Source organism: Parasteatoda tepidariorum, chromosome 7 (genome assembly GCF_982258835.1).
Source record: "Parasteatoda tepidariorum strain Cologne lab strain chromosome 7, Ptep-v5.0, whole genome shotgun sequence".
Taxonomy (NCBI): Eukaryota; Metazoa; Arthropoda; class Arachnida; order Araneae; family Theridiidae; genus Parasteatoda; species Parasteatoda tepidariorum.
This window is the reverse complement of record NC_141761.1, coordinates 44,644,295-44,657,876: the sequence shown is the minus strand read 5'-3', so window position 1 is coordinate 44,657,876 and position 13,582 is coordinate 44,644,295. Positions and strand designations below refer to the sequence as shown.

Below are 13,582 nucleotides of genomic sequence, written 5' to 3'. Positions count from 1 at the left end.
TGCAATAATTAAAAAAAAATATATATTAAAATTAGACTGCCTCATAACGATTTGTTTTCTGAAAAAACAAGCAAAATATTTCCAAAATGCTAACTGTACCATGATGTTCATGACGACGAATGCAGTATCTTTACCAGTAACAATAGCATTGACAGAAGCTTCAGCTATATCAATAAAATTTCCCCAGGTCCAGTCAATTAATATTACATTGTATTTCCCGCGTATGAAAAGTTGATCTTTCATTTCCTGAAAAACAAGCAATATAAAAGAAAATTTAAAGTCAATTCTTTAGGTCACCAAAGAAAATTTTTTCTTGGGTATAAAACTAAAAGTAATTAATTAAATATAATTAACTAGGAGGCTTCGCCCCCTGCTCGCTGGCGCTCGCTGGCTTATTTAGTTGTACAAAGAACTTCAGCCAAAATTTGGGAGCCACGTAAGAGAATTATATATATTAGATCAGAAACACATCATTAAAAGGCAGAATGCTTTGGTGTTTTCAAAACGTAAACAAAACAAAGAAAATGTTGCCACTGGCGGAAAAGAAATACAGCCAAAATTTGGGAACCACGTAAGAGAATTATATAAAATAGATTAAATATAATTAGTGAGTTGATATTTGAAAAAACTGTATTAACTTCAAGTGCCTCTACAAGCTTAAAAAAATGTATTTGAATTTGAGTGGATGAATAAAAAGTATTTTATTAACGATTGAAAATTTGAACAAGATATATAAATACAGGGTTATTCATAATTGGGTATAATATAAAAAAACACAACTACTTCCACTTAGTAGGAATAACATTTACCATGACGCAATGCTAAATTCTATGCCACTATCCACATAAATGCCACTATCCACATAAATCAATTATTAATCAAAAATCGAATATCAATTACTTTTCTTTATAATGCAATAAAATCTGGCGAGCAGCTATTTAAACGATCAAACACTTCGTTTTGCGGTGCTCGCCACTCTCACCAGTCTTACCGCCAGCTTGGCGATTTAAGATCTTCAGGTAAAAGCAACCCTGTGATCCTAGTGATATATATTCTGTCCTTCAGAGGAAGAACAGCCACTTACCTTTTCAACTTTTTCACTAGCTAGCTTGGTCGCAGGACGACCCATAATGTTTAATTTAGTTTATGTTATATTGATGTTTGTGTTCATGAAATAAATATGCTTTAAGAGAAACCCGCATTTCGTACTCACTTCAGTGGTGACCCGGACTTCGTAACATGCTAAAATCAACTTTCATGGAAGAACCCTTGGATTATACTGTATGAATTATGGCATTACAAAGCTAGCTGGCGACGATTCAAGTATGTTTTTATGGTCATTCGCTTGGTTTAGGTATGCAATTTCTCCCTCTTAGTCATTAAGTTATCAGTGGTAGTATTTATATTTAGGTAACTAGTCAATTCTAAACTTAAAATACTTGTCAAATTACGTTAATACATGAATTAGTTTTAGCTGTTTAAACTTGCTTCTATTTAAAGTTCAAAATGCCAAATGAAGGTGAGCAGAATCTTGCCGAAGCACAAATTGCTCGTATAGCTGTTAAACTACCACCAATATGGAGAAATAATATCAAACTTTGGTTTGTTCAGGCAGAAAGCAATTTTGATTTATCAGGAATTACTAACGACCAAACTAAATATAACAATATCATTGCAGCAATAGACCCAGAGACTTTATCAGCAGTTTCAGATATTTTGTTTAATCCTCCAACTGCAAATAAATACCATACTCTTAAAGAAAGACTTATCGCGGAATTTACAGACTCTGAAAGTAAGCAAATCCGAAAACTTCTTTCTGAATTACAATTAGGAGACGACAAACCGTCCCATTTATTGAGGAAAATGCAAACGCTGGCAGGTACATCTTTAAATGAGGATTTTTTGAAAACCTTATGGCTGCAGCGTTTACCATCAGAGATACAAACAATTCTTTCCGTTAGCTCAGAGTCGCTAGAAAATTTAGCTAAGCTAGCGGATAAAATAGCCGAAGTTAGAACGGATTCCCTTCCAAATGTTTGTGCAACGAATAACGCCACGAGTTCGAATCCCTTACTCTCAGCAAAAACACGAGAAAATCCGTCAACATCGAACCCGCTATATCAGGAAGTATGTGCACTTCGCCAGCAAATAGCTGCACTTAGCCAGCAAGTTGAAAAATTTTCTCGCGAGAGATCACGCAATCATTCTCGAACAAGATATAATAATTTTCGTAGATATACATCTAGCTCTAGGGATCGGAAAACATCGTCTGAAATCTGTTTTTATCATTCGAAATTCGGCCAAAAAGCTAGAAAATGTTGTTCACCGTGTTCATACAACAATAACCAGGAAAACTAAAGCCGGCTGTCGCTATTACAGCGACAAAAGATCCGACAGCCGTACGTTCGTGTCGCTTATTTGTATATGATAAAAAAACTCATTTAAAATTTTTAGTGGATTCAGGTTCAGATGTGAGCTGCTTGCCCGTCCCAAAAATGATTAAAAATTTACATCCTGGTCCCTTACAGTTAACTGCAGCTAATAATTCAAAAATTTTTACCTACGGAAGTAAATTATTGAACATTAATTTAGGATTACGAAGAGACTTTAAATGGAAATTTTTAGTTGCTACGGTGCCTATTCCAATTATAGGAGCAGATTTTTTAGAGCACTTTGGACTGTTGATAGACCTAAAACGTCGTAAATTAATTGATGGTGTCACTAATCTTTCTTTATTGGGCATAACTGCCAAAACTAATGTTTTTTCAGTAAAATTAATTTCAGGTGACACATATTATCATAAATTATTATCAAATTTTCCGGAATTAACTAAATTAACACCAAAAATTAAGCAGGCGTGTCATAATACTGTGCATTACATCGATACAACTGGTCCGCCTATACACAATAAACCTAGGCGATTAAGTCCAAAAATATACGATGTTGTAAAACAAGAATTTCAATTTATGTTAGAGCAGGGTATTTGCCGGCCTTCGAAGTCACCATGGTCCTCTCCACTCCATGTCGTTACTAAAAGCTCGGGAAGTATTTGACCAGTTGGAGACTATAGGAAATTAAACGCCGTGACAACTCCGGATCGGTACCCTATTCCCCACATACAAGATTTCACACACGCGCTGAATAACAAAAATATTTTTTCTAAGATTGATATAGTCCGTGCTTATTTTCATATCCCAGTACACCCAGATGACATACAAAAAACTGCTGTGTGTACGCCTTTTGGGCTTTTTGAGTTTCCTTTCTTAAATTTCGGTCTATGTGGAGCCGCGCAAACTTTTCAGAGGTTCATGAATGAAATTCTGGGAGATTTGCCTTTTTGCTATGTTTACCTCGATGATATCCTTATTTTTAGTGAATCAGAAGAACAGCATAAAATGCATGTTCAGACCGTGTTTCAAAAATTAAATAAATACGGTTTAACGGTAAATGTATCAAAATGTCTGTTTGGTGTGCCAGAGATTTCATTTTTGGGCCACTTAATAACTAAGGATGGCACCAAACCATTACCCAATAAAGTAGACCCTATTTTAAATTACCCACAACCAAAATCAATTAAGGAATTGAGAAGATTTCTCGGACTTCTAAATTTTTTTCGTCGTTTTCTACCTCGCGCAGCTCATAACCAAACTCTCTTAAACGATTTTTTAAAAGGCTCAAAGCGCAATGATAATCGTATGATTAACTGGTCAGAACAAGCAATAAGCGAATTCCAAAACTGCAAAACTCTTTTAGCGAACGCTACGCTGCTTGCTCATCCTAACCCCGATGCAAATTTAGTACTGCAAGTAGATGCCTCGGATTTTGCTATTGGGGGAGCATTATTTCAAACAGAAAATGAACATCTTCAGCCGTTAGCATTTTTTTCGCGCAAGTTATCCGAAACTGAAAAACGCTATAGCGCATATGATAGGGAGTTGCTTGCTGCATACGCTTCAATCAAACAATTCAGGTATATGCTCGAAGCACGAAATTTCGTTTTGTTCACAGATCACAAACCACTCACCTATGCATTTAAGCAAAAGTTAGATAAATTTTCACCACGTCAAGCTCGTCAATTAGATTTTATATCGCAGTTTACAACAGATCTAAGACACCTAAATGGTTCTGACAATATAACTGCAGATGCGTTATCAAGAATAGCATCTATAAATATGCCAAATCCTATAGATTACAGCGAAATTGCAAAAGCTCAGGAAAATGACAAAGAATTGAACTATTTAATCAAAAATTCCCAAAGTTTGGATTTAAAAAAAGTAAATATGCCAGATTCGAACACTATTTTATATTGTGATATTTCTACTAAAAACGTTAGACCTTTTATTCCAAAACAATTTCGTAAACAAATATTTGATACTATTCATAACTTATCACACCCAGGAATAAAAGCAACTAATAAATTGATTAGTAATAGATTTATTTGGCCTAATTTGAATAGAGATTGTAATATGTGGTCTAGACACTGCATTCCATGCCAGAAATCTAAAATAATAAGGCATACTAAATCCCCTATTTTTAATTTTCCAATACAGTCCAAACGCTTTGACCATATACATCTTGATATCGTTGGCCCATTACCACCATCTAAAGGATTTTCATACTGCTTGACAATGATCGACAGATACACTAGATGGGTGGAAGCTGTTCCAATTCCTGACATTACAGCGGAGACAGTAGCGGAAGCTTTCCTTAAGACCTGGATTGCTCGCTTTGGATCACCTTCAGTGATAACGACCGACCAGGGTCGCCAGTTCGAAAGTAGACTCTTCAAAGCGCTAGCACAACTTCTGGGCATCAAAAGAGTTCGATCCTCACCTTACCATCCTCAAAGTAATGGGATGATAGAACAATTGCACCGACCCTTGAAAGCTGCACTCAAGGCCTACAGTACAGACCATTGGTCAGACGCCTTACCAGCTATCCTGTTGGGTTTTCGAGCAGCATATAAGGAAGATCTACAGTCATCATCAGCAGAGCTCGTGTACGGGACAACACTTCGTCTTCCAGGAGAATTTTTTGACTCAACAACAATGGACTCGTCCCCAATTCAACTAGTCGAGGATTTAAGGAAACATTTCTCTACTATCAGACCATCTCCAGCTTCCAGCCACTTTACAAAGTCAGTGTTTGTGCATCCAGCCTTAAAAGAATGTAGTCATGTCTTCATTAGGAATGATGCTGTGAAGAAACCCTTGCAAGCCCCTTACGATGGACCTTTTAAAGTGATTCAGAGAACTGATAAAACTTTTGAAGTTGATATTAGAGGTCGGAAGTCGACAATCTCCATAGATCGTGTGAAACCTGCCTTCATTGAAAGTGAATTATTACAACCTTCTGAAATAACTAAGACTCTAAAGTTTGAAATACCGTGTACTCCTGTAATGCGGGAGACCAAAAATAGGTTTGGAAGAACTGTGCGTTTTCCAAAAAAGTATAGTAAGTGATACACTGCGGGGGGAGTGTGCGGTGCTCGCCACTCTCACCAGTCTTACCGCCAGCTTGGCGATTTAAGATCTTCAGGTAAAAGCAACCCTGTGATCCTAGTGATATATATTCTGTCCTTCAGAGGAAGAACAGCCACTTACCTTTTCAACTTTTTCACTAGCTAGCTTGGTCGCAGGACGACCCATAATGTTTAATTTAGTTTATGTTATATTGATGTTTGTGTTCATGAAATAAATATGCTTTAAGAGAAACCCGCATTTCGTACTCACTTCAGTTTGTTTATTTGTGGCTTGAATTAGGCTCGCAGAAAATGCCGTTCATGGGTTAAATTTAGTAGGAATAACACAACCTGTGACGTAGGCTATAGTATACCCAATTCCCTCCGCCTGTAAACGCAATTTTTCTTTACTACAACTGGCTTCAGTAGTACATGTTACTGCCATCTACCGGCAACTGCTTAAATTAAAACTTGAATACTTTCGGAATAATTTCATATGTTCTTTTTTGCCATATTCGTCTTCGTTTTTTTACTATAACGCTTCGAAACCTCGGAGGGGATTATGAATAACTATAACCCATAGGAAGAGTGTGTACTAATAGTAGGAATTGAAAAAATTAAGTAAGTTTTCAAAATCAATGACACCTTTTTATGAGGAATTTGTGTAAGTGGAAGGAATTAAAATGTTTTTGTTATCACTTTTTCGAAACAAATTGCTTAATCCAGCGGTTTCCAATTTTTACGGAACCCTAGATGATCGAGCATCTTTTAAAGAAATTCCAAATATATAAATAAAATTTATAAGGATAAGTGCATATATTAACCAAAGAAAGACAACTAATTGTTTTGGTAAAATTTATTGTGGAAAATGTAATTTTTTTCCTATAATCGTTTCATCAACGAAATTTTTATTATAATAGGTTTAATGTCAAACAGTTGAATTCGCAGTTCTGTAGAGGTATCTACACCTAAGAGCCATTACATTATGACCACCCTCCATCTATAACAATGGGTTCGCCCTAGAACAATGTTTTCATGAGGCATACTAGGACCCATATTCCTCATAGAACAATCCCTGACGGCTCTAAGCTACTTGAACATAGTTCACCCATTCATGGCAACAGTTTTTCCTGCGGGGGATGGTGTTTACCAACAGGATAATGCACCATGTCATAAGGGTCGAATCGTCATGGATTGGTTCGAGGAACATTCCAGTGACTTTCAAGTCATGTCTTGGCCCCCAAATTCCCCTGACCTTAATCCAATAGAGCATTTGTGGTCTTACTTGGAAAACCAAATTCCTGCTGCCACGATACCCCCTTGCAATGTGAGGGAATTGCAGGACCAGTTGGTGAGCGCTTGGTACCAGATACCTCAGACTACCTATCACCACCTTGTGGAATCAATGCCACGGCGGGTGCTAGCAGTTTTGAGGGCTAAAGGTGATCCTACGTGTTATTAGCAGTGTGGTCATAATGTAATGGCTCTTCGGTGTACATAAAAGTGCAAGTTTTTAAATCAGTTCTTAAATTCGCTGAGAATAGTTCGTTAAATGCTTAAATAAAGCATTTTTAAATGCATTTTATTCTAATTGTAAATCTAATCCTGATGACAATATCCCAAATTTAGAACTTGGCATAATATATTTCGATATATTTTTCGGCCAACTAGAAGAGCAATCAGCATACTGTTAGGGGTGGGGGTTATAATTTAGGCAATTACTGAGTGCAGTCCACCACTGCCCGCTTTACCAATGGCACCACGTGATTTCACCATTAACGTGTGAATAGTCATGGGAATAGAAAGCATTTTTGTTTCAGTCTTGATTTTAAAACCGATTAAAACTTTTGAAGGTCTGATAATGTCTGGAACCCAAAACTACACTAAAGATAGGACTTAAAGTAAGCGTTCAGGAAATTTTAAAATACATTTGGTTTTCTCCTGAAATGGCGTATTCGTGCTTTGCCATCTAGAATTGTGTGCTGTTAAAATACGTAAAGTCGCCAAGCTAAAATGTGGATTTTTAAAAAAAATTATGTTTGGTAAACAAAAAATTATTACATATACGTTATTTTTCGAAAAAAAATTTAATGAATCACTTTTTTTTCTCTATCGAACGGACATTTTTTACGTTGTACAATATTATAGAATGATTTTAGAATAGCACATTCATAAATGTCCAGTTATTTTAGCTCAGCAATGAATACAGTTAGGAAAAATAGCTAGTTTTTTTAAAATTTTTTTTTATTCATTTAAAAAAAAGCCAATTAATTTTAGAGGATATTCGAGAGAATGCATCAAAAATTTCAGGAAAATTACATTATGAATTAGTTGTTTCTTTTTGAATGTAAGGAAAAGACTCCATTTTCGTGCAATTGACACAACTCAGACGTTTAATCGTAAGGTTTACATTTATATTATAAGTTGGCAGAAAATAATTTTCTTTCTAGATGATCATCCACATACCACAAGTTAAATAGTTCTCTTGTAAAATTCTTGGAAAAAATGAACAGAGGTGATTTTGTAGCAAATTAATTAAATTATTAACTTTAACATGTATAAAAATTATACTTTACCCTCATCCAGGCTGTTCGACATACACCATCCGCATATCCATGACTAATTACTACGGTATCTACATTTTTATCAAACTCGCTATCTTCTGGTAGTTTGCCACCACATTTATGTAATGGTTCTGCCTTGTCAGGATTTCTAACAGTGAAGAGCCATAGTTTTGTATTCATAGCGTTAATGTTTGATCCCTTGTAAGGAGGTGTGTAGACTTGTCTTAGTGTTGTATCACAACAGTCGTCATTTACAGTTTCAAAACAGGGGCCTTCTTGTTGGAAGAATCCTTCGAACGGATCATACGCTATGGAAGGAAAAGGATAGTTCATTGTAACAGAAGTTCAGCATGGCTTAAAAGATACTGACATTATTACACTCTATAACAAAAAAATCGACGCACCAAGAACGCACTAAGACGCGCAAAATCGACGCTCGATCAGGCTGGAATGATGCAGACTGGGGACGTATAGTCTTTAGCGACGAATCCCGCTTCCAACTGTGTCCTGACGATCATTGAAGACGTGTTTGGAGAAACACAGGGCAGAGGGGGGATCCTGCCTTCACTATTGCACGCCACACCGGCCCTCAACAAGGCATTATGGTCTGGGGTGCCATTTCCTTTGACAGCCGGACCTCTTTGGTCGTCATTAGAGGTACACTTACTGCACAGCGGTACGTCGACGACATCCTAAGACCTGTTTTGCTACCGTTCCTTTTGCTGCGCCCTGGGCTGGTTTTTCAGCAGGACAATGCCAGACCACATACGGCACGTGTTGCTATGAACTGTCTGCAAGCTTGTCAAACTCTTCCTTGGCCTGCCAGATCATCAGATCTCTCTCCCATCGAGCATGTCTGGGATATGATGGGAAGGCGATTGCATCTGGCACGGAATGTTGATGACCTCGTTCGACAATTGGATCGAATTTGCCAGTAAATACTGCAAGAGACCATCCGGGAGCTTTATCGGTTCATGCCACGCCGTGTGGCAGCTTGTATCCAGGCTAGAGGCGGGTCAACACCATATTGAACTTGTTACTGTAACTCTGCAATAAATTATTCAATTGTTCTGAAATTATAATCATTTACTATTCTGTACATTGTCTTCCTATCCACCAATTTTCGTTTCAATCGGACAACTCCTTCTTGGTGCGTCGATTTTTTTTGTTATAGAGTGTATATTACACACTGAACTGGGAACTATTTAAGCTACTTCGACTCGAAATAAGATATAAAGTAAATAAAATAGCATATTACTTGTTCACATAAAGACAAAAAATCGTTTCGCTGAACAATCTCTAATATAATGATTTAGTTTTCAAATATAAACATGCAATCTTAATATTTCCAGAGACACACATCAGATATTCGAATAAGTTAGGTGTAAGACTTACTTTCTTTAAATAAAAAGTAAAGCACTCCGCAACAGTTTCAAATTATTGGGCCATTGATGAGCCATAAGATGATCCCCGTCATATAAAAAGTTTAGAATCCGTCGAAAAAAAAGGTACATATGTTTATTCAGAGAAAATACGTTTTTTTTCTTCCATCAGACTTCGCAATTTAGATTATCGTCTGCATTGACTAATTAATTGCATATTTAAATTGTGCCTTTTGATAGATTAAAAGTGTTTTAGGGAAATAAGAAAGAATTGTTTTTTCTTCTAAAAATATTGATTTTTTTTTCGAGGCTAAAAATTAAAATACATTAACAGTTAACTTAAAATTTAGAAATATAGTTAAAAACAAATTTTGAAAAGTAAATAAAAACACATTAAAGCAGCAGCAATACCTACAAATAACGATCAAAAACGTTCTTTACAAGGAAGCCTATGACTAAAAATAGTAACGACTTGAAGAAAAAAAAAACATTATTTTTATTATTTAACTTATTGCAATATTGTTGCATCCCCAAAACACCTAGAGATTTTAATTGTTTCGTAAACGTTTGCAAGAAAAAAAAAGTAGTTGAGAAATGATGTAAAAATTAAATCTCTTTTTCAAAATCATCTTTTGTTTCAAAAATCATCCTTATATCATCTTTTGTTTCAAAAGATGACGTAAAGAATTAACGTGTTGAGTGTTGTATTTGAGCAGCTGTGAAATTTTTCCTAACCTAAAGAAATATTGTTCGTAGAACTGTTTATTTTCCTTTTAAATAAATTTAATTTCAGTTTTATTAAAGTGAATACCATCGAAACTCAAATGTAAATAATATTCCGTCTTTAGGAAATATCGAATCTAATTAATTAAAGTTGAGAAGCTATTATAATAATAAAAACCTTCTCATATGTTGATGAGAAAAGCTTTTAATGCACATGCTGTAGAAACTTTAAAAAGTAATGATTGAAATTGATTGCTGATGAGTTTATGATAGCAAAATTTTTAAAAAAATGTAAAAACTGAAATATACAATTATAGTCTAAGTAAAAGTATCTATAATAGAAATACTTAAGGATGCCAATAACATAAAATTACTTAATTATTTTGATAAACATTATTCTCGAACAAATAAAATCGATGACGAATTATTGCCCTTCCAACGCATCCCATACGCTATAGATTTTACGTGCAATGAATTGTAATGTTTTACCCCGTATTTTCTGTGCAATATTAAGAACAGCCATAAAGCATTATTTTTTTTAAGACAAAGTAAACGCAAGAGAAATTCTATTACTAATCAAAATCAGAAAAAAATAAATAACTTCAAAAAGTGCGGGCTGCAACTAGAATAAAATTTAGCAAGAGTTTCAATTATAGACGGACATTTTTCTTAAATTTTCTGAAATAGGGCAGAGGAAGGTGTTTGGGGTAAGTTATTCAAAAACTGAGATTTTTTTTTATTAGTCAACACCCCCTTAGTTTTTTTTACATCAACAATAGGGTCAACTGCTAACGTATTAATCGTTAAATAAAGACTCTTCATCTTACTTTGTAGATGAGGCTCTTAACTATTCATTCTATTCATTCACTTATTTAAATTTGGCTCAAAGTAAAAAGTTAAACTTTTAAATACTCTTACTGGATTAAATATCGTTTAAAAAACTGCAACAAGTTTTTCATTTTATAAGAAGTATGACAAATAAACTTAAAGGTGTTTTTAACGAAAAAAATATCTGGATACAACAGCGATTTTTTTCCTGTTTGTTAACATTTCACAGTTTTTAACTAATAAAAATACAGCTAACGTTTTTGAATAGGAAGGACTCATTATTTTATTCTAGAAGAACGATTTTACCTATTCAATCACTTATTTAAACTTCGCGCTTAGTGAAGTGTGAGATTTCTAATTTTAAGAAACCTAACAGGCCTACATCACACCACCGGTGCCACTAAAGAATTGACCGATAGTGAGTCTAGCCACTAGAGAAATGGCCGATAGTGAGTCTAGCAACTAGAGAAATGGCCGATAGTGAGTCTAGCCACTACAGAAATGACCGATAGTGAGTCTAGCAACTAGAGAAATGGCCGATGCAGATCGCAGCATTGAGACAGGATTAAATATCACTAAGAAAACTGCAACTGTCTTAACTTTTTATAAAAACATATGAAAAATAACACCTAAAGTTGGTTTTAACTGGGAAAGCGATACAACTGCGATTTTTTTTATAAGTTAATATTTCTCAAATTTTAATTAATAGGAATGCTGGCAACGGATTAATTGCTGAATAAAAAGGACTCCATCTCATAATTCGTAAAATTGGCTTTTAACAATTCCTTCAATTAAGGCATAAAAAAGAGTTGAATTTTCAAATTCTTTAATTAGATTAAACAATACTTTTTTTTTCAAATAAAAAGGAGAAAACTGCGGCAAGCTTTAAATTTCATAAGAACCGTAAAAATAACATTTAATGTCAGACTTTAAGGGGGGATTTAAAAGATTTAAAGTAAAATTACAAAATTATACTTACTTTCGGTAATAGTAATCAATACTATGAGTGAAAATATTTGTAAAAATGTAACCATAATTTTACTTCGAACACTAAAATGAAATCGGAGTGATATTTATGTAGTATCCTTTTCTTAAAAAACGAAATTGGATGTTGGATTGGATTGAAAAATCGAACTGGAGATTGATTACTCAGCAGAAAATAGATGCAGCTTTTGCAATATCATATAGATATAATTGATGTATTATGATAGGATGTCTATTGTAGGTAATCCGGCAGCGGCAAAAAAATCGTATTTGTTCAACGATTGCGTAAAAAATCTGACAAGAATGTTGAATCATGTTTTTAGTATTAAAGCTAGAAATAATCTGCAAGATGAGAAAGGGAAAATGAAATACTAGAAAGCAAAACACTTACTTGTGATGGGTATAGCTTTTTATTTGTGTATGTTTCATAGAAACTAATTCTAGAAAAGGAGTATAACTGGTTTGGGAGGGGGACTATCCTTCCACAGACGAGGCGCAGAAATAATCTGCAAGATGAAAAAGGAAGAAAATAAAATACTAGAAAACAAAACGCTTACTTGGCATGGGTATAGCTTTTTATTTGTATATCTTTCAAAGAAACAAATTCTAGAAAAGGAGTATAACTGGTTTGGGAGGGGGGCTACCCTTCCACAGACGAGGCGCAGAAATAATCTGCCAGATGAAAAAGGAATAAAATAAAATACTAGAAAGCAAAACGCTTACCTGGAATGGGTATAGCTTTTTATTTGTGCATGTTTCATCCCTTAGGAAAATTTGCCATAGAGAAGCCTATGGTAATCTATGGCAACCTATGGCTACCATAGAAATTTGTATGGCAAGATACCATACGACTATGGTTACCATACAAATCCTTATGGTTTCCATTGGCGTATGGTATACTGCCATAGAAATCCTTATGGTTACCATTGCTCTATGGTATACTACCATAGAAATTTATATGGCAAGATACCATACGCCTAAGGTTATCATAGAGATTTGTATGGCAAAACCCCATAAGCCTATGGCTACCATAGAAATTTGTATGGCAAGATACCATAGCCCTATGGTAACCATAGAGACCTGTATGGCATTTATATGGCACGTCACCATTCTCCTATGGCAACCATAGAAATTTGTATGGCAGTATACCATACGCCAATGGAAACCATAAGGATTTGTATGGCACATCACCATTGGCCTATGGCAACCATAGAAATTTGTATGGCAGTATACCATAGGCCAGAGATGGGCAAACTACGGCCCGCGGGCCAACTGTGGCCCGTCGGAAGGTTTTATCCGGCCCGCGGATAGAATTTTAACTTGCCGATCCAGGGTAAATATAAAAATATGCATCTATTTTCTTGTCGACTTTTTTAAAGCTATTTATGTTCTTTCTTTTTTAACAAAGTACTGATGACCTTTTTACTTTCTCTATTTTTGTTCTACAAATAAATTGATGGAAATAGCACAGAGAGCTTCAATTGGTAAAATGTTGAAAGCAGAAGTTCTTTATAGAATAGCTGTAGATTGGCGTTTGTCTTTCTCGAGGAGCAAACTTATGGAATCTAATATAGGTGAATTATGCTTCACGTGTGGCAGACTGCGCATTTTAAGCTACAACGAGAGAACAATCTAGCAAT

General features: G+C 35.1%; 1 protein-coding gene across 2 annotated transcripts in view; it reads right to left on the bottom strand.

Annotated features, from left to right (window-relative positions):
* LOC107442122 (pancreatic triacylglycerol lipase-like) overlaps positions 1-12,453 on the bottom strand; it is a 35,177-nt gene extending 22,724 nt beyond the window's left edge. Inside the window, exons 1-3 of one of the 2 annotated variants that reach the window (XM_087167771.1) lie at positions 12,334-12,453; positions 8,038-8,333; positions 100-246 (exon numbers count right to left, since the gene is read on the bottom strand). In XM_087167771.1, the coding sequence (XP_087023897.1) occupies positions 100-246; positions 8,038-8,205 (315 nt within the window). In that variant the 5' untranslated portion in view covers positions 8,206-8,333; positions 12,334-12,453. Of the gene's footprint in view, positions 1-99; positions 247-8,037; positions 8,334-11,937; positions 12,146-12,333 lie in introns of those variants that run through there. The other variant, XM_087167770.1, reaches the window with a different exon arrangement.
* Positions 12,454-13,582: the final 1,129 nt, after the last annotated feature.